This window comes from Malus domestica, chromosome 03 (assembly GCF_042453785.1).
Source record: "Malus domestica chromosome 03, GDT2T_hap1".
Taxonomy (NCBI): Eukaryota; Viridiplantae; Streptophyta; class Magnoliopsida; order Rosales; family Rosaceae; genus Malus; species Malus domestica.
Window position 1 is genome coordinate 8,255,534 of NC_091663.1, and position 27,321 is coordinate 8,282,854.

General features: G+C 38.8%; 2 protein-coding genes across 3 annotated transcripts; both read left to right on the top strand.

The window, feature by feature from the left end:
- Positions 1–13,250: 13,250 nt before the first annotated feature.
- Positions 13,251–15,012, top strand: LOC139194417 (U-box domain-containing protein 13-like). The gene is made up of 2 exons (XM_070818893.1): positions 13,251–13,687; positions 14,732–15,012. The coding sequence occupies exons 1-2, from the start codon at positions 13,391–13,393 to the stop codon at positions 14,780–14,782; spliced, it is 348 nt and encodes a 115-aa protein (XP_070674994.1). The 5' UTR covers positions 13,251–13,390; the 3' UTR covers positions 14,783–15,012.
- Positions 15,013–20,773: 5,761 nt separating this feature from the next.
- LOC103421190 (U-box domain-containing protein 13-like) lies at positions 20,774–26,627 on the top strand. 2 transcript variants are annotated; one of them, XM_008359226.4, is made up of 4 exons: positions 20,774–21,275; positions 23,799–23,915; positions 24,253–24,708; positions 25,156–26,627. In XM_008359226.4, exons 1-4 carry the CDS (start codon positions 20,979–20,981, stop codon positions 26,299–26,301), a joined length of 2,016 nt encoding a protein of 671 aa, XP_008357448.2. In that variant the 5' UTR covers positions 20,774–20,978; the 3' UTR covers positions 26,302–26,627. The 2 variants fall into 2 exon arrangements, with proteins under 2 accessions (XP_008357448.2, XP_070675000.1); XM_070818899.1 differs by having other exon boundaries at positions 21,005–21,275; positions 22,320–23,915.
- Positions 26,628–27,321: the final 694 nt, after the last annotated feature.

A 27,321-nucleotide genomic window follows, 5' to 3' on the forward strand; every position in this document is an offset into this window, starting at 1 on the left:
CTCTCTTCTGCACTCGCACCCCTTCCATCCCTTATCTCTTCTACAACCTGCACCACCCTTCATTCTCTCCTCCTTCCTATTTTATCCATCCATTCTCTCTACAACTCGTAATACCCTTCATTTTCACCTTTGCAAACCGCACCAGCCTCCCTTCTCTTCTCTGCAAGTGTAGTTTAATCCCGCCTACAACTTCTCCTTCCTGGCCTCCTCATTCACCACGTACCACATGTTCCCAGTCAAGCTATTCGACACATTCCGCTCATTGGGGATGAAGAGCCTATAGTTTCTTTCCGACGTGGGACCAAATTTCTTGTCCTCGTTGAATAGAGCGAAAAGGTAGACAGTCATATTTGCTTTGGGCCTCAAGGGGGTCCCTCCGCCGGTCAATACACGATAGATGATGAACTTGGTGGTGTTGTAGGTGTCAACAAAGACCTCATGTTGACGCTGATAGCTTCGATCTAGGTGTTGGGGTGGTAAGCAACGTTTCGCTGGACCTAGTTGGTAGCGAAAGACTGAGACTTGGCGGCGGAGGAGAGGAGCTCGTTGGGGAGGTCGACGGTGACCTTAATGTCGGATTCAGCTAGGTCAACAGTAATCACCGAGGAAAATGATGAGGGTGGTGGAGAAATCAGATGGGTCGATGGCTGATTGGAGATTGGACCAGAGGTTTTGGGGCTTGGTGTGGAAGCCATGGGTGTCGCCGATGCAGCACACTATTCTGGGTTTTGCTTTTGGGTTTGACATTGAATTTGTGTACAGATTTGTGTGGTAAGTTTGAGTCTTTAAGGCTGATGGTGGTTGCGTTTGGAGATCTGGGGAGGTTGAAATTTGAGAAATGGGGATTATAATTTGGGGGAGCTGAGGCAGGCCATGGATCAAATGAGATGAGGGTTACAGATGAGAGAATGGAGGGTACGAGTTGCAGAAGGGAGGGAGGGAGGGAGGGGGTTAGGGGAGGTAGAAGACGAGTGTTTTTTTTTCCACGTGGACCCTTTAATGACACGTGGTGCCCAGTCACTATCCACATGGGCCCCACATCATCAGTTAACGGTAGACTTAACAGTTTGACTAACGGATGTATGAGACTGTCCCAAAATTAACACTTTAGGTATGACTCTGGGACGAAAAAAACTTGATGTACCAAATGTTGAAAACCACGAAACTTGAGGGATGTAAACTGATATTTACCCTATTTTTTAATTTATAAAGAACCAAAGTTTTGTTTTTCCCTTATTGCAATTGAAATTTTTTTATTCCTAGAAATAAATGAAGAAAAAAATGAATGAAAGAAGTGATATGGAACTGAAAAGTTTCCCATGTCCCCTTCGATTAGTCATCATTTTTTGTGATTGTTACTTCAATTCTTTATCTGGGAGAAGGATAGACAGAGAAGGTTGCAGAAGAGAAAGAGTGAAGAGAAAGAGGAAGAAAGAAATCTTTTGCGTGACCGTGTTGAAAATACGCACTTAGACACGGTATGGACACTATATGTACACGATATGCACAAGATATGCTCACAGATCCGAGCCTAACCAAAAAACCAAAGCTCACAGTTCTCTCTTCGAAATAAAAAAAATGACACAATGAGCTGTGAGTTTTTACAATTTATATGTGGGTATTTTCGTCATTTCGCTTTTGTACATGGAGGGTGCATGATCGGTTTCTCCTATTTTTGTCCAAAGATTAAGAAAATGACCTATTTATGTCAATTTCTCTTAAATATATGACAATTTTGTTTATAAATGGTATTAAAATTAAAAAATGGAAAAGTAGGAAGTGGGAGAGAATGGAGGAGTAAGGTTATATGTGGGTGAGGGAAGGAAGAAAAAACAACAAAAACATGTTTGTGGAAAATTACAAAAGGGTTAATAATAATTCTCTTAATTTTTTAATTGATAATTAAAGTTATATTAATATGTAGTTTAAATTATTTATTCTAGCCTTGATAATGTTTTTGTTTTTAAGAATTCACTCCAGATTATTGTTTATATTTATAAATAGATATCAATGATTCTGCCATTACGTATTTTATGTACTTTAACTCCATAAGAGCAGTTCCATCCCAGTCTAATAGGCTGGCACCCAGCCCAAACCAGGCCACAGGCCGGCCCAGAATCGACAGAGTGAAGGGACAGCCCATCTGACTTCATGCTGACGTCAGCGTGATGTCGACCACCTTTTTTTTTCTTTTTTCTTTTTTTTTTGCGCCAAAGAGGGAGTTGTCGTGAAGGCTGAGTAGCGGAGCTAGTCGAGGAGGGAGAAGGACGGGAGGATGAAGCGGACAATGAAGAGGTGTGGAGATGCAGAAATTAAAAATATTTGAAGGACAGGAGATGTGGAGACGCAGTAGTCGAAGTGCTCATTGAAGGTGTAGAAGAGCTTGTTGTTGAGGTTGGCTTAGGATTTGAAGGACATAAGGGCGACAACATCGGAGGTTTGGAGGCGACAACGGGAATGGAAGGGAAGTGCAGGGGTGGACGGCGGTGGCGACGAGGAAGAGGTGTGGAGATTGAGAAATTAAAATATTTTAATAATAATAATAATAATTTATTTTATTAAAAAGTCAGAAAATAAAAGTCAAATTATTATTTTATAATAAAAATTAATAATATTTTAATAAAATTGACTAGGCTATTTAGTTTTCTAGGTAGGGATGCATTTGACATATTACTGTTCATTGGGGTCTATCATTACTCACTGAGTAGATTAAATGGGATGGGTGCTGACGTATTTTTTTAAGGGTGAACTTACTCTAATGCAATGAATAGACTATATTTATATTTTTGTTTGTGCATGAAGGACACTCTTTCAATTGCATGAGGTGTAATCCACTTGTAGCTAGCAAGAGTAGAAGATCAACTAAAACTGAACGCTTCTCTGAAAAGTGGGATGTAATATTTAGTTTCTTTGACACATTACACAAGAAACTTCGAATCATCTTTTATTGCCAAAATATTGATATAAAGCTTTTATGTTTTGCAATTTGCGGTACTTTATTAGAACAACAAACCAATTATGTTAACTGGAATCGTTGCAACTAGTGATTCTTTCATGAACCATGAAAATGAAGATAAGTCATCCAAATACAGAAAGAAGAACATGCAAAAATTGAAAATATTACAGCCCATGATACTATGGATCAATTCGTTGAACAGACAAAAGTTGGTATAGATTAGGTTACAATTCATGAAACTAAGGATCAAGCCATCCAGGTTCAGGAAAATGAATAAACAGAAGTTAGTTTTGATAAGCATGCAGAAAAGATTACAACTCATGCAACTGAGGTTAGGGTAACCAATTGGATTAAGGTTGGACTTCCAACTGCCATCACTGCTTTGATTGTCCTTATCGCTTCAGGTCTGCTTAGGGAATCCGTTTGTGATGTTAACTACATGTTGTTTAGTTTGGAGTAAAGGAAAGGAATGACCCTGTAGAAACGATGCTAGACAACAGTAAGACCATTATGAGTATTTGTATATAATTAATATAATTAATATATATATATATATATATATATATATATTACATAATTAAATATATCTGTTTGGTTCGGTTTTCAGACCACCAAAACCGAAACCGAACTAATTAATTTCGATTCGTTTCTTTCGGCTTCGATTTGGTATTCGACTCAATTTGTTTTGGTTTTCGTTTTTTAAACCCACCCCTACTTCATGGATTTTCCCTTGCTTTCATTCATCGTGCGTTCACTTTGGAAAAAAGGACCAGGAATCATTGACAATGCTCTTTATGTGTCAAGTCCTTATTTCATTGATCATTTTGATCACCCTGACCTCTTATTGGTTTTAAAACCTCTAAATGGCAAAAATTATGCTACTTGGATTCGATCAATGATGGCTTCATCGATGGCAGGGTCACGCCTTTCTCACTGAAGAAACAGCAAACCAGCTGTTATACTCGTTGGAATCGTAACAAGAAGATAATTATTTCATGGATCATGGAAATGAGGGTCAAGCCATCCAGATTCAAGGACCATTTGCAATAGAACTCAATTAAGTTCTATTCTAATGCCTAAACTTAATTAACTCTTGTACTAATACAGTAGAAAAATATCTTGTCTTTGTAACCCGTACACTAAGTTATTAGATAGAGTAGTACTATATACCTATTTATTATCCAAATTAACGTAACAATATTTTATTTGTTCATGTCTGAGCCCACTATATTACCTTATTTATTCATACTAAATTAAAATTATCACATGAGTTATTACCTATGTCCGTAACCACACGACACGATGAAAAAGTTAAGAAGGTCCAAAGCTCCAAGGTCCACCTTTCTTTTGGTACACGATCCAACTTCATCTAGGGAAAGCACTAAATTTGCTGCACTTTGCTCCCGACATAAGCAAATGGAAGGAATGCTTCTAGGAAGGTCAGTTATGGAAGACTAGAGATCCAAGAATGTTGAAACACAGTTTGTCCCACATCGGACAAAGGGAAGGAGAAAGACTTATTTAAATAGAATTACCTCATTCTAACTAACATTAGGACTTTTTATGATATAACCCCACACCTGAGGATTGAGCAGGTGATAAAGTGAGGATAGTATCGTGTATTGTTGGAGTGGGCTCTTGGCCCTTTAACCTGAAAATTTCAACATGGTACTGGCCCGTACTGCCACGTGATTGGGTGGGTCCCTGTTTGGCCCTGCACAATAGGTGAGCCTTGACTTGGCTCCACATGGTTGCCGTTGTGTGGATCTCCACGTGTGACCCATAAAATGGGGTCTCATGTGCGGGGGAGTGTTGAAACACAGTTTGTCCCACATCTGACAGAGGGAAGGAGAAAGACATCGGACAGAGGGAAGGAGAAAGACCCATTTAAATAGAATTAACATCGAGATTTTTTGTGATAAAACCCCACACCTGAGGATTGGGCAGGTGGTAAAGTGGAGAGTATTGGTCTTGTTGGAGTAGGCCCTCAATCGGTTGACCTGAAAAATTCAACAAAGAATAGCAAAAGAAAGGAGAAATGAAAGCTTCACCAACCGTCGGATTAGTTATGTTATAATTTGCTTATTAGGATAGGTAACACTAACACATGTTTTTGTAAAACATTTCAGTTCTTTGCAGGTCCAGCACTACTAAGCTAGCACAGCAAAATATCATCCGGACCGACCTTCCTTTTCAACAAAGCGACGACAAAGAAGTATAATAATTTACCATAAACTGAATTTCATATTCCTACAATCATAACCAAAGTTCACGCCGGTTGCATTGTTTTCAATTTCCAGTACAAAAACCATTATTTTCTTATAATAATTTAGTGCAAATTGGATTTTTTTTATATTTAAGTTTTAAGTTTATTAATAAACTCATTTGTTTACTTTAGTTTAAGTGTCGTGTTGCTACATGAAATTGTTTCATGTGCTTGACACATTGCGTTGGATGCTTACAAAACATCATTATACTAAGACCCACTTTAATTACATCATGGCGTAACGTTTGTATTATTCTGTTATAGGTAACGTATTTTATGTGAGAAAACCTTAACTAGACATTTTTGTCACGTGTCAAGTTGCATACCGCTAAGTTAGAATATGTCACGTAACATTAGTTTTTAATAAATTTTAATTGACAATATTAGTCACAGAATTTTCTAAATGCAAGAAATTCTCTCACTCTAGTTTTCTCGTGCAACTCATCAAATCTTAATTACTCTTATAACAAAGTCCAAATAGATATTGTACAAATTTTAAGCAGATGAAGGTTTACAATAGCTCCACAAAATGAGGAAGAATACTAACAAGACGACACACCTGCTTATCTCGCATGACCAAAGATTCCCGTCGGTACTCAACACTAACCCTACCTAAATTTAATGACGAAGTAAGAAATTGTCGTAGAGATGAGCGGAATTTAAGTAAAAGGTCCCGATAAAATGTAGACAATCAAATTCTTTTAGATAGTAGACAATATTAATGTCGTTTGACCCAAAAACGAAGCCACATAGATGCAAGGAGGTAGTCGGAAATTGACCCAAGAATGTCGTTTGACAATAATAATCCCCTAGGTTTCTTTGCTCTAGGTGCATTTGACCCAAAGGCAGGGCCGGTCCTAAGTTTTTGGGTGCCCAGTACGAAAGCTCAAAATGTGCCCTTTTTTAATACGGAAACATATGTATAAAAAAAATATTTAACAAGGGCTAGAACCCAGTCAAAACTGGGGGGCTTGGCCCTCACGCCTTGTTCATAATTTTCGATCATAGTAGTGTGAAGAAAATTTTCTAGAGAGTTTGTCCTTAGGATAGGTGATATTAGTTTTTTGAATTGGTCCATTTTCTACAAGTAAGGCTTTCATTTCTACATTAAGACTATCCCAAACTCTTGGATCATAAATGTTTAAATGGAAAATAGGTTCAGGAGATTCAATATTTTCCTCTACACCAATATGATCATTATCAACATTTAAATCCACATCACCACCATTTTCATGATCTTGAGACTCATCACCAACATTTTCCTCCAAATCACCACCATTTTCATGGTGATAAGACTCGTCATTAACATCTTTCTCCACATAACCACCAATTTCATGATCATGAGACTCCCCAACAACATATTGTGACTCTTCACCAACATCAGTTTCTCTCAAATTTTCAACCGACTCATTCTTTGTAGAAATTTTTTTACTAAGAGATCCTCTTAAACTTTCCGTAATTTCATTATCCTTTGCCTTTTTTTTCCTTTTCATATTACCAGAGAGTTGTTTCCTAAAGGACATAGACTTTGAAAATTTGTTTGCAAAAATTACCTACACATAATATAACAAAAATTTCCTATCAAAATTATCATTCCAACACATATTACATATTATAAAAACCCTAACATCTATTATATATTATAAATGCACTAACTGACACACCCCGACCTGGAATGTCCATTAGGACCCCGAATCGAGCTGTGTTGGCCGACACCTGGAAGGTGACGAAGTCATTGGTGTGATAATGTATAAAATGTGAATAAATAAATAAAAAAACTAAAAGTGCCCAAGTACCCATTTCACGCGTGATACAGAGCATAGATATAGTACGTTAAGATAAGATAATGATTATACCATCATAAGAAGACATCTGTACTGAAAAGTGCCACGAATCCTCGTCGATACGGAACTCTGCTGCTAGAACCTTGAGGGGTGCAAAATGGAAAATGTGAGTGAGTGAAACAAAACTTTTCAAACCAATTTCAATTACCAAAGGCAGTAGCCCCTCGCCGTAACACCTGTATACTTTCCCAGAAAATAACAAGCATGATTATAACTCAAATCCATAACCAAAATAACAGTCTCACAATTATGCCGTGTGAAATATCTCAACAAGAATAAGTAACCCATGTGAAATAAATCAATATGAAATGATATGTCAGCCGAATCCACCTATTGTAGCCTGTACGGCTGAACCAATAGCTCATTAACATGCTAGCCGGAGTCACCCCACATGACCTGTATGGCTGAGTCAATGGCTCATCAACATACTAGCCGGAGTCACCTTATGTGACCTATACGGCTGAATCAATAGATCATCAACATACTAGCCAGAGTCACCTCACGTGACCTGTACGGCTTATCCATATCTCATCAATCAACGCTAGCATATAAGTCGGAGTCACCTATAGTGACTTGTACGACTTATCCATATCTCATCAATCAACGCTAGCATATAAGTCGAGTCACCTGTAGTGACCTGTATGACTTATCTATATCTCATCACATATGATAACTCATAAGTCGGAGTCACCTGTAGTGACATGTACGACTTATCCATACCTTATCACATATGCTAGCTCATAAGTCGGAGTCACCTATAGTGACCTGTACGACTGAGTCTATAGCTTATAACCAATCTCAACCATATCAAAACCTGCACACGAGTCGGAACCACCTAAAGCGGTCTGTACGACAGAACTGGGTGTAAAAAAGCCGACGCTCAAGTGCTATGATTACGTGAAAAATGTGCGAATAATCGCGGGTCACCTACCAGTCGGAACCACCTATAGTTGTCTATACGACAGACATGTGCACCTACCTTGGATCCAAGGTAAGCGTAAGGTGTGGGAGGTGAACATCACGTGAAGGACTGTGCCCTGGCCACGGGCGGGAGCACTAACATTGGGATGCAGGTTTATGAGCTCTAAATGCATCTCATATGACATATACAACTCATAGGCAACCTGTACGACAATGTCAGAGTTGCCTAAAACATAAATGTGATCATGCCATAACTCAATCATTTCAACTAATACCATAACTCACATAAACTTACCTGTGTGTTCTGCGTTCACCTTCGCACTTCAAAACATCCATAATAATTATGTGCAGATAAAATAAATATCGATATGCCATAATGCAAATCTAAAACTCAACCATATCATAGTATTTTTCCAATATATATATATATATATATATATATATATATATATATATATATAATGTGGCGTAAACTGCACAATCTATAACGCCCTACTCCCAAATTATTTATTTTCGAAAATAATTATCGGGGACAAGTCCAACTAAACACTACTTTAATTAACTATCATTACTTACGTTTCCTTATTTCAATTTCTTGATTCCTTCCACATTGATTTATGACCAACATCCAATCACTAAAAACATAAGGTTAAATCTCATATTTTCACCAATTTCCTTCACATTGCTCAATTCCCAAACAAGGTTTTTGTTTCAAATATTGTATGGCTGCATTTAACGTCTCATTAGACTGCCTACGAACCCTAAATAGGGATCAAGTCATTCGTAGTTCACATTAGTACTTCAAAGCATTCACAGTAATTATACACAATAAGAAATTTATAAACGTTGTGGAATTGTCAATCACACACACACACACACACACACACACACACACATATATATAATATACGATAAAAAGGAAAAGACCCACTTACCTGAGGTCCGCGCTACGACTCCCTAGCACGCATATCGAGACATCACGAGCCATCGCCGCCTGTGACCAATTATGAAATCATATCTCAGAGTTCATATCGATAAAATACACAATTTACATAAAACACATCCCTACGTAATTCAATTCCGAAGATCTGCATCACGAATTTCCGATCTGTTGCTTCCAAAGATCCACATTATACTTCTAGAACAACATCCTAAAGTCCCATTACAATCCAACGGTCAGATCTCCGCCAATTGTCAAAACCAAGTGGTTGTTAACCTTTTATTTTATGAACTTACAAATCCAATTTCGGGAAGATCCGTATATCAGATTCACGATCCGTAAGTTTTTATGGTCCTCAAATATTACGTACTACAATGTAACAAAGTTTGGTGACGATCCAACGGTTGGATCATCGATTCACCTGAATACCTAATAACGTATCGTATAGAATTTAGGTCCCAACGATCAACCTATGTCATTCAAGTATCAAAACTGAATTCAAGACATTTAACATAGCCTAAAAATAGCATTGGCGGCCCACTGGCCATGTGCCGCCGTGGGTGGTAGTTGGCCGCCCAAACTCGCCGAAAAATTCAACTATTTCTAAAAATTACCAAATTTTGCAAAAATGAAGATCTCGGTGAGTGGAGCAACTTTCATACCTGTGACCAAGGCCAATTTGGCTGTGAAGAGCTCCAATTTCACTCAAATCCGTCGGAAACCCTAGAATGGGTGTTCTTCAATTCGACATCCTCGGTGTTCCAACGTCTTCACCACTGCTTGGACTTTGTTCCTGGGTTCTAGGGGAGTGTTCTAGTGGGGGTAATTGAAGGAAATGGTTTCATAATTGATGGATTTAACATATGGTTCCCCGCGGCACCCACATGTGTTTTTCACCAAATTACAATCAAATCCCTTCCAAATTTGGGTGGAAATGGAAGAGGAAAGGACTAGGTGATGATTGGGAGTGGTTCCTTGATCCAATTCGTGAGAAATTCGGTGGAAAACCACTGGAAAATATGGAGAGATGGGTGCACGGGTCACTCGGGTTGGGGAATCCGTTTATCCCTTTCTCCCTTTCCCCCGTTTCTCCCCCTTTCTCCTTTCCCTCCTTTCTTGCTTTCTGATTGGCCAGCCCTTCCTCTCTCCTCTCCTGATTCAGCTAATCTCTCTTTCTCTCACCGGTTGGGCAGTTTTGCCCTTCCTCCTCCCCTGCCGGTTCTCCCATTTCTTTTTTTTTTCTTTCTCTAATCTCAACATCCTCCTAATAATAATAATAATAATAATATCTTTTTATGCCAATATATAAAATAGCAATATATATATATACACACACACACACACACAAATTTTATCGAGAACTTCAGGAATACACTATAGAAATATTTCGTACGTCTCACTATACGTTGGTTCACAAAAGTCAATACCCTCGTCTCTAAGACAATTTTCGTAAAATCACGATTTTAAAATTTGTAAAAACGTAAAATTAGTGGCGGGTTGCCACACTAACACATAGTCTAACATATTAGAAAATTTGATAAAATTGAACTTAAAAATTGGGTTTGAAATGAAATCAAATAATTCAATTAATCAAGAATTCAATTCATCAACAACAAGTTAACAACAATTCTATACATCAATTATCATATAATTCTATGCCACATGCAAAATTTTATATTAAATTATGAATTAATAATTCAAATTTTAAGAATTAGTTTACCTCAAAACTTAAAAGGGTTGGTGAATGCGCTGAATGAGAAGGACATGTCGGCTTGCCAGCTTGGAAGCTAAAGCGCACAGCTTGCAGTGAGTGAGTTTTGAGAGAAATTGTTGCACTTGCAGCCAATGGATGGGAGAAAAGGACAGAGACGACATACATGATAGTGGGGAAGTGGGAACAAAAGGGGGGTGGAGAATCGTGGAAAAAGGAGGATATGTTAGGAACTTATGGTTAATTAGGGACAAGTGGTCCCTCTTATGGTTTTTTTTTTTTAAATTTTTTTAATGACCCAAAACATGGGCCATTCAACTTAAGAAACGGGTTATGTGTAGAAAAACTGGGTCGTTCAATTTGGGCTCTAGATAATTTTTTTTAACCTAGTTATGTGGATTTTTAACTTTTGGTGCCCTTCTCAATTTTGGGTTCCGGACAGTTGCCCTGATGGCACTGGGCCTAAGCCTGGCATTTTGGACCCAACCCGTTAACCCGACCCGACCCAACCCGTTAATATTTGTATTTGGGTGGATGCTTAACGGGTCGGGTCGTTAACGGGTGAACCCGTTAACAACCCGTTAAATAATAGGTCACTTTGGGTCAACCCGTTAGACCCGTTAGCACCCGTTAACATCCGTTAGCACCCGTTAGTTGAGGATATTTTAGTAATTTTAGTAAAATCTTAATGACAAAAAATAAACTTTATGCAAAAAAATAAAAATAAAAATAATTGTTAACGGGTGTTAATGGGTGAAACGGGTGACCCGTTAGTTTAACGGGTCGGGTTCGGATGACCCGTTAGCTTAACGGGTTGGGTTTGGGTGACCCGTTAACTTAACGGGTCGGGTTGAACCCGACCCAAACCCAATAAATCTGACCCGTTTACAAGTCTAACTGGGCCTGGGCTGGGCCTACCCAAAGGGCAAGGCTAAATTAACCAAATGCAATCGAGTAAAATCTTTAAGGAGTATGTGGGGCAGGCTAAATTAACCAAATGCAATGGAGTAAAATCTTTGAGGAGTATGTGTGCGTGTGTGTGTATATATATATTTATCACAATCGGAATATTGTATTGCATTGGACTTTAGACAGCTCAGATTGTTCACATGCAAATGGAATAGTTGGAATTTGGATAGTGGTGGTGTTTACGCGTATGGTACGACATTATGATAAATGGAAACCTAGGGCACTTGTTGGGTATTTTTCCATTTGGTAATAGAATATATCCCACATTATATGCCATAATTGGAACGGTTTCCAAATTCCAACCATATATGCATTGTATTTTATTTGCTTCTTTCTCGGTCTGCATATTTTCCTCTTTGGCTCGACTGCCCGACATGATGTGATTTCTCAAGTGGCGTGCGTGCCTCCAAGATGATCAATCAAATTATCAAGAGCTTACATGTTTTATTGTGATATACTACTTTATTTTTTATTTTTTGTCAAACATATATATGCTATTTTATGAAATTTGTAATTTTGTTTTAGTGAAAACGATATCTTATTTGATTAGAAAGATGATTCTCAAATATGACGTCATGAAGAGACTTCGGAGGCTTCTTGAATCAAGTACCAACTTGACCAACATGTAGAGTGAATGTAGCTAAAGTTTCATAAGTAGGTTCCACCGTTTTAAAATATCATGAAACTTCCGTTGATTTTGACATATCCCTTGTAATTTCTTAATTAGTCTTTATTCACATATTATATTGTGAAGCTACGTACAAATTTGAGCCATCAATCAATTGAATTCTTGCATCTAATGACGGTTGGACAAGTCAGCGTAGTCTAATGGCAAGTTAAGCCTTATTAAAAAAAAAAAATCTCCAACACTGGAAGACCCTTTATTCTTGCACCCCCTGGTCAAATAAAATAAAATACACGTTACTTAGCACATTTTAGTTGTATTTCTCTTCAATTGTAAATGATAGGTCTTAAATTTAATTCTAATCGATGACGAGTTCGATACTAATTTATTAGGATTGAACTATTGTATTGTTTAGCCCTCCACCTGTTAATGTAAATACATTGAAAAATTAAATACTTTGCCTAATCAAATCGCGTCGCATATTTTTTTAGCTCATATGAGGTTGAAGGATCAATCAAGACAAACTATCCAATGCAAAAATACTATAATTAGGTACGGAATAGGCACACATAATTACAATAGCAATGTTCTTAATGAACTTCATGAACTTCCGGAGTTGTTTATGTGAGTTTGATTATCCAACGATCCAACGACAGATATTACAAGTCGGATTTGAGACATTTGTTTAAGTGAGCGAAGAAAAATAATACCGAAACGAAAAAACCTGATTGGCATTTTAAACTTGTTGTCAGGTTGCAGAGAAACATCTGTCGTGTTCTGAGACACAACTATCCCCTCTGACATTTACCAGCGGTAGTTTAACCAAATTAACCGCCCGCCGCCCACCAACAGACATCAGCAACCAACCAAAACTCCAGAAGGGCAGTCGTCCAAGTCGTCCAAGTCCACACAGCACACCTCTGGTTAATTCCCCAACCCAACTCAAACCCTGGTTAAGTCCCGAGTCAGCGACTCAGTCCGACTCGGAGCCGCACCACATTAAAAAACACACTCCCCGCTCTCTCTCTCCTCCCTCTCTCTCTCTCTCTCTCTCTCTAAAACACTCTCTCACGAGAGACGACCAAAAACGCGCTGTCATTTCAACTCTCCGGCGAGTCCAGGCTCCTCAGACGCAAAACCCCACAAAACAGTGCGGTTATGGCCGAGATCGGTGGCCACCCAGCTATGGAGGAAGACAGGGGTGCTCTGGTGCAGAGCCTGATCGACACGATCAACGAAATAGCTTCGATCTCCGACTACAGGTGTGTGGTCAAGAAGCAGTACTGCAATTTGGCGAGGAGGTTGAAGCTGCTGACCCCAATGTTCGAGGAGATTAGGGATAGCAAGGAGGAGGTCTCTCAGGACACTCTGAAGGCCTTGCTTTCGTTCATGGAAGCTCTGGAATCGGCCAAGGAGCTGCTCAGATTCGGAGGCGAGAGCAGCAAGATTTACCTGGTGTGTGCGTATCTTTCGATTCTGAACTTCTTTCTTGTTTGCATTTTGTGTTTGATTGTTGGTGTGGATGATTGTCTTGGTTTTGGTTTTGATTTTGATTTTGATTTTGATTTTCTGTTTGGTCGCCGAGAAAATGCGGGAAGTTGAAGGGAAATGGAGGAAAGGATTGTTGGTTTTGAATTTGGAAAGTGCTGTAGTTCTTACTTACTTTTGACTACTGTGGAAGCACCCAAAGCAATAACATTTCTAAGTTGAAAACTGAGATCTAAGCTAAGATTAGCAAAACAGTTGGGTTAGGCCTTGCTAGATTGGATTTTACTTTTGGATGAATAAAGCTGAGGATTAATGGTTTAATTTCTTATCCGTTGCCGCATTATTCTCAGCAATCGAATGGACTTCTTTTCGCTACCAAATGGTTCTGAAACTGATTTCGTTTGCTTCTTTCAGTGCTTAGTATATCTTCAAAATCATGATTCCGTTATTTTCCCGAAAATTTGTGATGATTTGAATTATGGCAGTCTTCAGTATTTAGACGAAAGGCTTGAGTGAATTTGTTTTGGTGAGAATAATTCTATACATGCTCACCTTTTTGAGTTTGGAATTGGATAGAAAGTTCCCAAAAAGATTCCGTTGAAAGAAAAAAAGTTCTGTCTTTTGTTTTGGGGTACAGCTGCATCTTTGTTTTGGCGATAATTTTATTAGATCTTGGGGATTTTGCATATCTTAGCAGCAAACGAAAATAGGATGTCATAATTACAAATCTCAATTTATATAAATTTCCTTTTGTACAAATATTGCATTGATTTTTTAGGGTGTTGCTTTCTGAGGTTTGTGATGTTCCCATCATTCTATCACGGGTCCTTACTGCTTGATTGTTTTTGTTTCCCTCATTACTGATTGTACCGAGATATAGTACTTTAGCATTCTTGCGTCTCTTGTTATGGGTTAGACTTTTGTATGTCTTCACGGCTTCACCAATTGGATGGCTGAATGGTCATGTTGCTTCAGTATTAAGGTCTAAGATGCTGTGAATGGAATTTTCAGGTCAACGGAATACTATTGGTTGGTAGTAAAAATCGAGAATCAATACAATAGTAGGATATTCTTAGTTGCATTGCCGCGAGTGGTGGCACTGTTGATGTCATCTCTAAGTGAACAAGATTTTTGTTGTTCTCGGTCTTGCTTTTATTTGTGGATGAAATTTGGTAGTTTGATGTTGCACCACTTTTGGAGGAGATATTTAAAATCATTTGTGGGGGAAAGAAGAACATGTTGAATTTAGTAGTTCTTGAAAATCACCACTAATGGAATCATCTTGTTAAGTGTGTTCTAGTTGTTAATTTGGTTGTTTGGTGTTGGGGTTTCTGTATGATTGATGAATCTGCCACATAATTTTGGGAAAGCGTCGCTACTTTTATTTTGGGCAGAAAAAGGTTTAAACATCCAGCTTCCATGAACTGAGGATTGAGCTATCTTCTGGCAGAAAGAGTCACCTCACGTGACCTGTACGGCTTATCCATATCTCATCAATCAACGCTAGCATATAAGTCGGAGTCACCTATAGTAACTTGTACGACTTATCCATATCTCATCAATCAATGCTAGCATATAAGTCGAGTCACCTGTAGTGACCTGTATGACTTATCTATATCTCATCACATATGATAGCTCATAAGTCGGAGTCACCTGTAGTGACATGTACGACTTATCCATACCTTATCACATATGCTAGCTCATAAGTCGGAGTCACCTATAGTGACCTGTACGACTGAGTCTATAGCTTATAACCAATCTCAACCATATCAAAACCTGCACACGAGTTGGAACCACCTAAAGCGGTCTGTACGACAGAACTGGGTGTAAAAAAGCCGACGCTCAAGTGCTATGATTACGTGAAAAATGTGCGAATAATCGCGGGTTACCTACCAGTCGGAACCACCTATAGTTGTCTATACGACAGACATGTGCACCTACCTTGGATCCAAGGTAAGCGTAAGGTGTGGGAGGTGAACATCACGTGAAGGACTGTGCCCTGGCCACGGGCGGGAGCACTAACATTGGGATGCAGGTTTATGAGCTCTAAATGCATCTCATATGACATATACAACTCATAGGCAACCTGTACGACAATGTCAGAGTTGCCTAAAACATAAATGTGATCATGCCATAACTCAATCATTTCAACTAATACCATAACTCACATAAACTTACCTGTGTGTTCTGCGTTCACCTTCGCACTTCAAAACATCCACAATAATTATGTGCAGATAAAATAAATATCGATATGCCATAATGCAAATCTAAAACTCAACCATATCATAGTATTTTTCCAATATATACATATATATATATATAATGTGGCGTAAACTGCACAATCTATAACGCCCTACTCCCAAATTATTTATTTTCGAAAATAATTATCGGGGACAAGTCCAACTAAACACTACTTTAATTAACTATCATTACTTACGTTTCCTTATTTTAATTTCTTGATTCCTTCCACATTGATTTATGACCAACATCCAATCACTAAAAACATAAGGTTAAATCTCATATTTTCACCAATTTCCTTCACATTGCTCAATTCCCAAACAAGGTTTTTGTTTCAAATATTGTATGGCTGCATTTAACGTCTCATTAGACTGCCTACGAACCCTAAATAGGGATCAAGTCATTCGTAGTTCACATTAGTACTTCAAAGCATTCACAGTAATTATACACAATAAGAAATTTATAAACGTTGTGGAATTGTCAATCACACACACACACACACACACACACACATATATATATAATATACGATAAAAAGGAAAAGACCCACTTTCCTGAGGTCCGCGCTACGACTCCCTAGCACGCATATCGAGACATCACGAGCCATCGCCGCCTGTGACCAATTATGAAATCATATCTCAGAGTTCATATCGATAAAATACACAATTTACATAAAACACATCCCTACGTAATTCAATTCCGAAGATCTGCATCACGAATTTTCGATCTGTTGCTTCCAAAGATCCACATTATACTTCTAGAACAACATCCTAAAGTCCCATTACGATCCAACGGTCAGATCTCCGACAATTGTCAAAACCAAGTGGTTGTTAACCTTTTATTTTATGAACTTACAAATCCAATTTCGGGAAGATCCGTATATTGGATTCACGATCCGTAAGTTTTTATGGTCCTCAAATATTACGTACTACAATGTAACAAAGTTTGGTGACGATCCAACGGTTGGATCATCGATTCACCTGAATACCTAATAACGTATCGTATAGAATTTAGGTCCCAACGATCAACCTATGTCATTCAAGTATCAAAACTGAATTCAAGACATTTAACATAGCCTAAAAATAGCATTGGCGGCCCACTGGCCATGTGCCGCCGTGGGTGGTAGTTGGCCGCCCAAACTCGCCGAAAAATTCAACTATTTCTAAAAATTACCAAATTTTGCAAAAATGAAGATCTCGGTGAGTGGAGCAACTTTCATACCTGTGACCAAGGCCAATTTGGCTGTGAAAAGCTCCAATTTCACTCAAATCCGTCGGAAACCCTAGAATGGGTGTTCTTCAATTCGACATCCTCGGTGTTCCAACGTCTTCACCACTGCTTGGACTTTGTTCCTGGGTTCTAGGGGAGTGTTCTAGTGGGGGTAATTGAAGGAAATGGTTTCACAATTGATGGATTTAACATATGGTTCCCCGCGGCACCCACATGTGTTTTTCACCAAATTACAATCAAATCCCTTCCAAATTTGGGTGGAAATGGAAGAGGAAAGGACTAGGTGATGATTGGGAGTGGTTCCTTGATCCAATTCGTGAGAAATTCGGTGGAAAACCACTGGAAAATATGGAGAGATGGGTGCACGGGTCACTCGGGTTGGGGAATCCGTTTATCCCTTTCTCCCTTTCCCCCGTTTCTCCCCCTTTCTCCTTTCCCTCCTTTCTTGCTTTCTGATTGGCCAGCCCTTCCTCTCTCCTCTCCTGATTCAGCTAATCTCTCTTTCTCTCACCGGTTGGGCAGTTTTGCCCTTCCTCCTCCCCTGCCGGTTCTCCCATTTCTTTTTTTTTTCTTTCTCTAATCTCAACATCCTCCTAATAATAATAATAATAATATCTTTTTATGCCAATATATAAAATAGCAATATATATATACACACACACACACACACAAAAATTTTATCGAGAACTTCAGGAATACACTATAGAAATATTTCGTACGTCTCACTATACGTTGGTCCACAAAAGTCAATACCCTCGTCTCTAAGACAATTTTCGTAAAATCACGATTTTAAAATTTGTAAAAACGTAAAATTAGTGGCGGGTTGCCACACTAACACATAGTCTAACATATTAGAAAAATTGATAAAATTGAACTTAAAAATTGGGTTTGAAATGAAATCAAATAATTCAATTAATCAAGAATTCAATTCATCAACAACAAGTTAACAACAATTCTATATATCAATTATCATATAATTCTATGCCACATGCAAAATTTTATATTAAATTATGAATTAATAATTCAAATTTTAAGAATTAGTTTACCTCAAAACTTAAAAGGGTTGGTGAATGCGCTGAATGAGAAGGACATGTCGGCTTGCCAGCTTGGAAGCTAAAGCGCACAGCTTGCAGTGAGTGAGTTTTGAGAGAAATTGTTGCACTTGCAGCCAATGGATGGGAGAAAAGGACAGAGACGACATACATGATAGTGGGGAAGTGGGAACAAAAGGGGGGTGGAGAATCGTGGAAAAATGAGGATATGTTAGGAACTTATGGTTAATTAGGGACAAGTGGTCCCTCTTATGGTTTTTTTTTTTTAAATTTTTTTAATGACCCAAAACATGGGCCATTCAACTTAAGAAACGGGTTATGTGTAGAAAAACTGGGTCGTTCAATTTGGGCTCTAGATAATTTTTTTTAACCTAGTTATGTGGATTTTTAACTTTTGGTGCCCTTCTCAATTTTGGGTTCCGGACAGTTGCCCTGATGGCACTGGGCCTAGGCCTGGCATTTTGGACCCAACCCGTTAACCCGACCCGACCCAACCCGTTAATATTTGTATTTGGGTGGATGCTTAACGGGTCGGGTCGTTAACGGGTGAACCCGTTAACAACCCGTTAAATAATGGGTCACTTTGGGTCAACCCGTTAGACCCGTTATCACCCGTTAACATCCGTTAGCACCCGTTAGTTGAGGATATTTTAGTAATTTTAGTAAAATCTTAATGACAAAAAATAAACTTTATGCAAAAAAATAAAAATAAAAATAATTGTTAACGGGTGTTAATGGGTGAAACGGGTGACCCGTTAGTTTAACGGGTCGGGTTCGGATGACCCGTTAGCTTAACGGGTTGGGTTTGGGTGACCCGTTAACTTAACGGGTCGGGTTGAACCCGACCCAAACCCAATAAATCTGACCCGTTTACAAGTCTAACTGGGCCTGGGCTGGGCCTACCCAAAGGGCAAGGCTAAATTAACCAAATGCAATCGAGTAAAATCTTTAAGGAGTATGTGGGGCAGGCTAAATTAACCAAATGCAATGGAGTAAAATCTTTGAGGAGTATGTGTGCGTGTGTGTGTATATATATATTTATCACAATCGGAATATTGTATTGCATTGGACTTTAGACAGCTCAGATTGTTCACATGCAAATGGAATAGTTGGAATTTGGATAGTGGTGGTGTTTACGCGTATGGTACGACATTATGATAAATGGAAACCTAGGGCACTTGTTGGGTATTTTTCCATTTGGTAATAGAATATATCCCACATTATATGCCATAATTGGAACGGTTTCCAAATTCCAACCATATATGCATTGTATTTTATTTGCTTCTTTCTCGGTCTGCATATTTTCCTCTTTGGCTCGACTGCCCGACATGATGTGATTTCTCAAGTGGCGTGCGTGCCTCCAAGATGATCAATCAAATTATCAAGAGCTTACATGTTTTATTGTGATATACTACTTTATTTTTTATTTTTTGTCAAACATATATATGCTATTTTATGAAATTTGTAATTTTGTTTTAGTGAAAACGATATCTTATTTGATTAGAAAGATGATTCTCAAATATGACGTCATGAAGAGACTTCGGAGGCTTCTTGAATCAAGTACCAACTTGACCAACATGTAGAGTGAATGTAGCTAAAGTTTCATAAGTAGGTTCCACCGTTTTAAAATATCATGAAACTTCCGTTGATTTTGACATATCCCTTGTAATTTCTTAATTAGTCTTTATTCACATATTATATTGTGAAGCTACGTACAAATTTGAGCCATCAATCAATTGAATTCTTGCATCTAATGACGGTTGGACAAGTCAGCGTAGTCTAATGGCAAGTTAAGCCTTACTAAAAAAAAAATTCTCCAACATTGGAAGACCCTTTATTCTTGCACCCCCTGGTCAAATAAAATAAAATACACGTTACTTAGCACATTTTAGTTGTATTTCTCTTCAATTGTAAATGATAGGTCTTAAATTTAATTCTCATCGATGACGAGTTCGATACTAATTTATTAGGATTGAATTATTGTATTGTTTAGCCCTCTACCTGTTAATGTAAATACATTGAAAAATTAAATACTTTGCCTAATCAAATCGCGTCGCATATTTTTTTAGCTCATATGAGGTTGAAGGATCAATCAAGACAAACTATCCAATGCAAAAATACTATAATTAGGTATGGAATAGGCACACATAATTACAATAGCAATGTTCTTAATTAACTTTATGAACTTCCGGAGTTGTTTATGTGAGTTTGATTATCCAACGATCCAACGACAGATATTACAAGTCGGATTTGAGACATTTGTTTAAGTGAGCGAAGAAAAATAATACCGAAACGAAAAAACCTAATTGGCATTTTAAACTTGTTGTCAGGTTGCAGAGAAACATCTGTCGTGTTCTGAGACACAACTATCCCCTCTGACATTTACCAGCGGTAGTTTAACCAAATTAACCGTCCGCCGCCTACCAACAGACATCAGCAACCAACCAAAACTCCAGAAGCGCAGTCGTCCAAGTCGTCCAAGTCCACACAGCACACCTCTGGTTAATTCCCCAACCCAACTCAAACCCTGGTTAAGTCCCGAGTCAGCGACTCAGTCCGACTCGGAGCCGCACCACATTAAAAAACACACTCCCCGCTCTCTCTCTCCTCCCTCTCTCTCTCTCTCTCTCTCTCTCTAAAACACTCTCTCACGAGAGACGACCAAAAACCTGCTGTCATTTCAACTCTCCGGCGAGTCCAGGCTCCTCAGACGCAAAACCCCACAAAACAGTGCGGTTATGGCCGAGATCGGTGGCGACCCAGCTATGGAGGAAGACAGGGGTGCTCTGGTGCAGAGCCTGATCGACACGATCAACGAAATAGCTTCGATCTCCGACTACAGGTGTGTGGTCAAGAAGCAGTACTGCAATTTGGCGAGGAGGTTGAAGCTGCTGACCCCAATGTTCGAGGAGATTAGGGATAGCAAGGAGGAGGTCTCTCAGGACACTCTGAAGGCCTTGCTTTCGTTCATGGAAGCTCTGGAATCGGCCAAGGAGCTGCTCAGATTCGGAGGCGAGAGCAGCAAGATTTACCTGGTGTGTGCGTATCTTTCGATTCTGAACTTCTTTCTTGTTTGCATTTTGTGTTTGATTGTTGGTGTGGATGATTGTCTTGGTTTTGGTTTTGATTTTGATTTTGATTTTGATTTTCTGTTTGGTCGCCGAGAAAATGCGGGAAGTTGAAGGGAAATGGAGGAAAGGATTGTTGGTTTTGAATTTGGAAAGTGCTGTAGTTCTTACTTACTTTTGACTACTGTGGAAGCACCCAAAGCAATAACATTTCTAAGTTGAAAACTGAGATCTAAGCTAAGTTAAGCAAAACAGTTGGGTTAGGCCTTGCTAGATTGGATTTTACTTTTGGATGAATAAAGCTGAGGATTAATGGTTTAATTTCTTATCCGTTGCCGCATTATTCTCAGCAATCGAATGGACTTCTTTTCGCTACCAAATGGTTCTGAAACTGATTTCGTTTGCTTCTTTCAGTGCTTAGTATATCTTCAAAATCATGATTCCGTTATTTTCCCGAAAATTTGTGATGATTTGAATTATGGCAGTCTTCAGTATTTAGACGAAAGGCTTGAGTGAATTTGTTTTGGTGAGAATAATTCTATACATGCTCACCTTTTTGAGTTTGGAATTGGATAGAAAGTTCCCAAAAAGATTCCGTTGAAAGAAAAAAAGTTCTGTCTTTTGTTTTGGGGTACAGCTGCATCTTTGTTTTGGCGATAATTTTATTAGATCTTGGGGATTTTGCATATCTTAGCAGCAAACGAAAATAGGATGTCATAATTACAAATCTCAATTTATATAAATTTCCTTTTGTACAAATATTGCATTGATTTTTTAGGGTGTTGCTTTCTGAGGTTTGTGATGTTCCCATCATTCTATCACGGGTCCTTACTGCTTGATTGTTTTTGTTTCCCTCATTACTGATTGTACCGAGATATAGTACTTTAGCATTCTTGCGTCTCTTGTTATGGGTTAGACTTTTGTATGTCTTCACGGCTTCACCAATTGGATGGCTGAATGGTCATGTTGCTTCAGTATTAAGGTCTAAGATGCTGTGAATGGAATTTTCAGGTCAACGGAATACTATTGGTTGGTAGTAAAAATCGAGAATCAATACAATAGTAGGATATTCTTAGTTGCATTGCCGCGAGTGGTGGCACTGTTGATGTCATCTCTAAGTGAACACGATTTTTGTTGTTCTCGGTCTTGCTTTTATTTGTGGATGAAATTTGGTAGTTTGATGTTGCACCACTTTTGGAGGAGATATTTAAAATCATTTGTGGGGGAAAGAAGAACATGTTGAATTTAGTAGTTCTTGAAAATCACCACTAATGGAATCATCTTGTTAAGTGTGTTCTAGTTGTTAATTTGGATGTTTGGTGTTGGGGTTTCTGTATGATTGATGAATCTGCCACATAATTTTGGGAAAGCGTCGCTACTTTTATTTTGGGCAGAAAAAGGTTTAAACATCCAGCTTCCATGAACTGAGGATTGAGCTATCTTCTGGCATTAAACTTGTTCTCAGCAAGCTGTATAACAAGATGGCAAAGAGTTCTGATGTTTTCAACATGTTCTTCTAGGATGATAACTTCAATTTAATAACATAGTGGAAAATGGCCACCAACTGTTGAAAGGGGTCGCATACTGTTTGTGGAGCTCTGAGAATGAAATTGACATTGTTTAGAATGCTCTGAATGCTACAGGGGTGATTCTCTAGACATGGTTTATGATAAACCTGAAATACCATCTCTCCTTTGGGGTTTCTGAATGCCTAGTCTCAATCTCTCTTGGAGTCTCATGTTTTCTGGTCATTCTTATTTTCTCTGTTATTCAAAAATAAGCAAGAAAAAGTGATAAGCATCCTGAACCTACGATTTTCCAGCAATGGTGGAATATAGGGTATTTGGGTTTGAGGAGTAATATTATTTTATAGTTCGAAAGAGTCAGGAAGGGAATAAGATGGCTAAAAATATATGCTCAGAAATAAACTGTAGATGAGTTGGCTAAACAAACTGTGAGTGTTCCCCGATCTCGGTATAGTGGTTGAGATTTGAACTTCAAGTCTCACTAAAACCATCGTCTTAGTGAATAGGGAGGTGATTTTCACACACCCTTCTTAGATTCTCGCACACCGCTCTTTATTTCTGGTCATCAGATTGATTTAATCAAACAAAATCAACGGCCATGATTAAATAGGGGTGTGTAGGAGGCTAGAAAGGGTGTGTTTATCATTTATGTCACCAGATTGTATAAATTTGATAGAAATACTGAATTACATTTTCCAATTGGTACGAAACATGCTTGTGAGTAGGCTTTTTTATGTTACAAACTCTTGGGTGTTTCATATCATAAGGTTCATATTCAATGTCCTTGCTTTCTATCCTTTGCTTGGGCTCTGTTGGATATGTGCTGTGTTTCACTTTAGGTATGTTTATTAATATATTCTATTTTGAATAAACTATGAAATTAGAACTTCTATTCAGATGATGCCTTAATTATTACTCTCTCTCTCGCTCTCTCTTGCCTGAACCTCTTACATCATACTTGTAGGTTTTGGAAAGGGAGCAAATTATGATGAAGTTTCATGAGGTGACAGCTCGATTGGAGCAAGCTTTAAGTGGACTTTCCTATGAAAATCTTGACATATCTGATGAAGTTAAGGAACAGGTATATATTCATCATCGAACATTCCTGTCATTGTTTTGGGATGTGGTGTGATAACAAGGGATCACAATGTAATAGCTATCTTATATTTCTGAATTTGGCCTTGACTTCTTTGGGATCCTTGTCATGTATTGTTAAAATGAGATGCCAGATTTTTCCTTGCGCAATTCTTTAATTATCTTCGCTAAAATTTATTAAAAGATCTTTAGTGTATGAACGATCAACTCACACAGACATGTAACAACACAATGGCTTGAAACTTACACCAGTTTGTGGTAAAAAAAAAGAATTTGAGATTTTTGAGTGTTTAATATATTCTTCAACTGTATCTGTCTTCCAGGTTGAGCTTGTTCTTGCTCAGTTTAGAAGAGCCAAAGGAAGGTTCGATTCGCCTGATGTTGAGCTCTATGAAGATCTCTTGTCCATTTACTGTAAAAATGAGGCAGCAACAGATCCAACTGTCCTAAGAAGATTGGTCGATAAGTTAGAATTGACAGGGATAGCTGAACTGACACAAGAATCACTAGCCTTGCATGAGATGGTTACTTTCAGTGGTGGGGATCCTGGGGAGAGCATCGAGAAGATGTCAATGCTACTGAAAAAAATTAAGGATTTTGTACAAACAGAAAACCCCGACATGGATGCTCCTGCAGCAGAAAATAATATATTAGCAAGTTGCAGTGGGCAAGCATCCACTGATAAGAATCACAAAGTCCCCCCAGTTATACCAGATGATTTTCGTTGTCCAATATCTTTGGAGTTAATGAAGGATCCCGTCATTGTTTCAACAGGGCAGGTATATCATGCTTGCTCTTTGATACCAAGAACTCAATTGCACCATAATTATCCCTTTTCCTTTTTCCTTCTTTCACAGGATGTTATTAGATTTATTTTTCCATTCCTTGTTTGTGTCAGATGTCAATAATGGGATGTTAATAGATGTCATGTTAATAGATGTCTTCTCATAGAAAAGTTGTTATATTGAAATTTGTTTGCTATGAATCTATGATGTATCCAGTTGTTGGATCAATATGTCTTCCATTTGCAATCAGCTTGGGTTGTCTTATGTTAGTTCCGTTGTATGGTATTTCAAAAACAAACCAAAACTTTTTGACTGGGAGGCTGAAAAGATGTCATGCAGATTGGATACTTGTATTAATTTTTACATTTTAAGTCCACGCCGAGGACATGCAGTCCATCGTGCTGCCACTAATTTAAAAGATTTTGTTTTCCACTGCTGCAGACATATGATCGTTCCTGTATTGAGAGGTGGCTGGAAGCAGGTCATGGGACATGTCCAAAAACACAACAGAGCCTCTCTAACACCCTCACTCCGAACTATGCTTTACGTAGCCTCATTGCCCAGTGGTGCGAGGCAAATGGCATTGAACCACCAAAAAGACCCAATTCTCGACCTAATAAAACTGCATCCGCCTGCTCGCCAGCAGAACACACTAAGATTGAAATTCTCCTCCACAAGCTGATGTCAGTAAACCCCGAAGACCAAAGGTCTGCCGCTGGTGAAATCCGCCTTCTTGCCAAACGTAATGCAGATAATCGTGTGGCTATTGCTGAAGCTGGTGCAATACCCCTGCTTGTAGGCCTCCTTTCAACCCCTGACTCCCGCACCCAAGAGCATGCTGTGACAGCACTCCTCAACCTTTCCATATGTGAGGATAACAAAGGAAGCATCATCTCATCTGGAGCAATTCCTGGTATTGTTCATGTCCTCAAGAATGGAGGGATGGAAGCACGGGAAAATGCAGCTGCGACCCTTTTCAGCCTTTCTGTTGTGGATGAAAATAAGGTTAGAATTGGTGCTTCAGGAGCTATTCCGCCACTTGTTAAATTGCTGAGTGAAGGTACCCAAAGGGGGAAGAAAGATGCTGCAACTGCACTTTTTAACTTGTGCATTTATCAAGGTAACAAGGGGAAGGCAGTAAGGGCCGGTGTTGTTTCGACCCTAATGAAGCTGCTGACAGAACCTGGAGGTGGAATGGTGGATGAAGCACTTGCCATTCTAGCAATATTGTCTAGCCACCCTGAAGGGAAAGCGGCCATTGGAGCTGCTGAGGCTGTGCCTGTTTTGGTTGAAGTTATTGGGACTGGATCTCCCCGAAACAGAGAAAATGCAGCTGCAGTTTTGGTGCATCTTTGTTCTGGAGACCAACAACATATAATAGAGGCTCAGAAACTCGGGGTGATGAGTTTGTTATTGGAGTTGGCACAAAATGGCACAGATAGAGGCAAGAGAAAGGCTGCGCAGTTACTTGAGCGAGTGAATCGGTTTGCTGAGCAGCAGATGCAGGCGCAGGCCCAGGCACAAGCCGAGGCTCAGCCTGAGACCCAGTCACATCCACCCACTACTACAAATGCCATTGACAGATGATAGTTTTTTGTTTTCTCGTTTCTTTTGTTCTTTTCAAGCATCAAAAGAAGCGGGTTTGCTTTGGCAGGGGAGGAAGGTGGAAGATCGCCTTCCAAACCTGTAAGTTAATCATTTTTTTTTTATTTGTGTGGGATGATACTATACTTTGAAGGGTTCTTTATAAAGAGCAACATGGGTAGGAAGGGGGGGCAAAAGTAAAAACAAAAGGAAGAAGAGGAGGGGGCTGAGATATACCTGACGTGATATGTACCAAATTGTAACATGTGTAAAACTGCTGTAATCATCCTCAGTTTTAGTGAAGCGATGTTGCTTATATTCAACAGAAACTACATTTGTGCATAGTTTTTGTGAATGTTGGGCTGATAAGAGGAAGAAGCAGCTATTTATCTCAAGTTCTGCAGTTGGTCTGCTGCAAATTGCAATCAATAGCATCTTAGGTTGTGTGCAATGTTGACCTCAATTGATCAGTAGGATTGGATTGAAATGAACTACCCACTTATATTCAGGTATGCTGAAGGAAGAAATGAAAAAATGTGTTCAACTTCAACGGTAGAAGGTAGATTACTCGTTAAGGAAACTTATCCATTCTATGTCCCTCAAAACCAAAATGGGCGGATTAGAATTAGAAAGGATAAGTTTTTTTCATGTCTAAACTCCTTTTAATCCCTTGAAATGAAAATGATCGTCTGTACCTTCTATTTCAATCTAATCCTAGAGACCAAATGAAGTCATAGGTCCTATACCTTTAGGTTCCGTTTGTTACACCAGATTGACTTGGATTAGAATGGGTTCAAGATTTGACTTCCTCAAATGTAATAGAGAAAACAAACACGTGGTCCTAGTATCTCTAGTACAAAATGAGCCACTTTAAATGGATTCAATTAACCGGCCTGAGCCAAAATACCATTGATCTAGCATGATAGAGCTAAATAAGCCTCCACCCTCTTCACCACAAAATTCATTCAAGCCTTGGCAGGGGGTTGAGGTGGCGCCGCTGCCGAGGCTTGACTAATTTTTATT

Excerpts from the sequence above, each read along its gene's own strand:
- LOC139194417 (XM_070818893.1), top strand. The coding sequence starts at position 13,391 with ATGGCCGAGATCGGTGGCCACCCAGCTATGGAGGAAGACAGGGGTGCT. Across the intron at positions 13,688-14,731 it reads AGAGCAGCAAGATTTACCTG|GTCAACGGAATACTATTGGT; the intron begins GTGTGTGCGTAT and ends TGGAATTTTCAG.
- LOC103421190 (XM_008359226.4), top strand. The coding sequence starts at position 20,979 with ATGGCCGAGATCGGTGGCGACCCAGCTATGGAGGAAGACAGGGGTGCT. Across the intron at positions 21,276-23,798 it reads AGAGCAGCAAGATTTACCTG|GTTTTGGAAAGGGAGCAAAT; the intron begins GTGTGTGCGTAT and ends TCATACTTGTAG. Across the intron at positions 24,709-25,155 it reads TCATTGTTTCAACAGGGCAG|ACATATGATCGTTCCTGTAT; the intron begins GTATATCATGCT and ends CCACTGCTGCAG.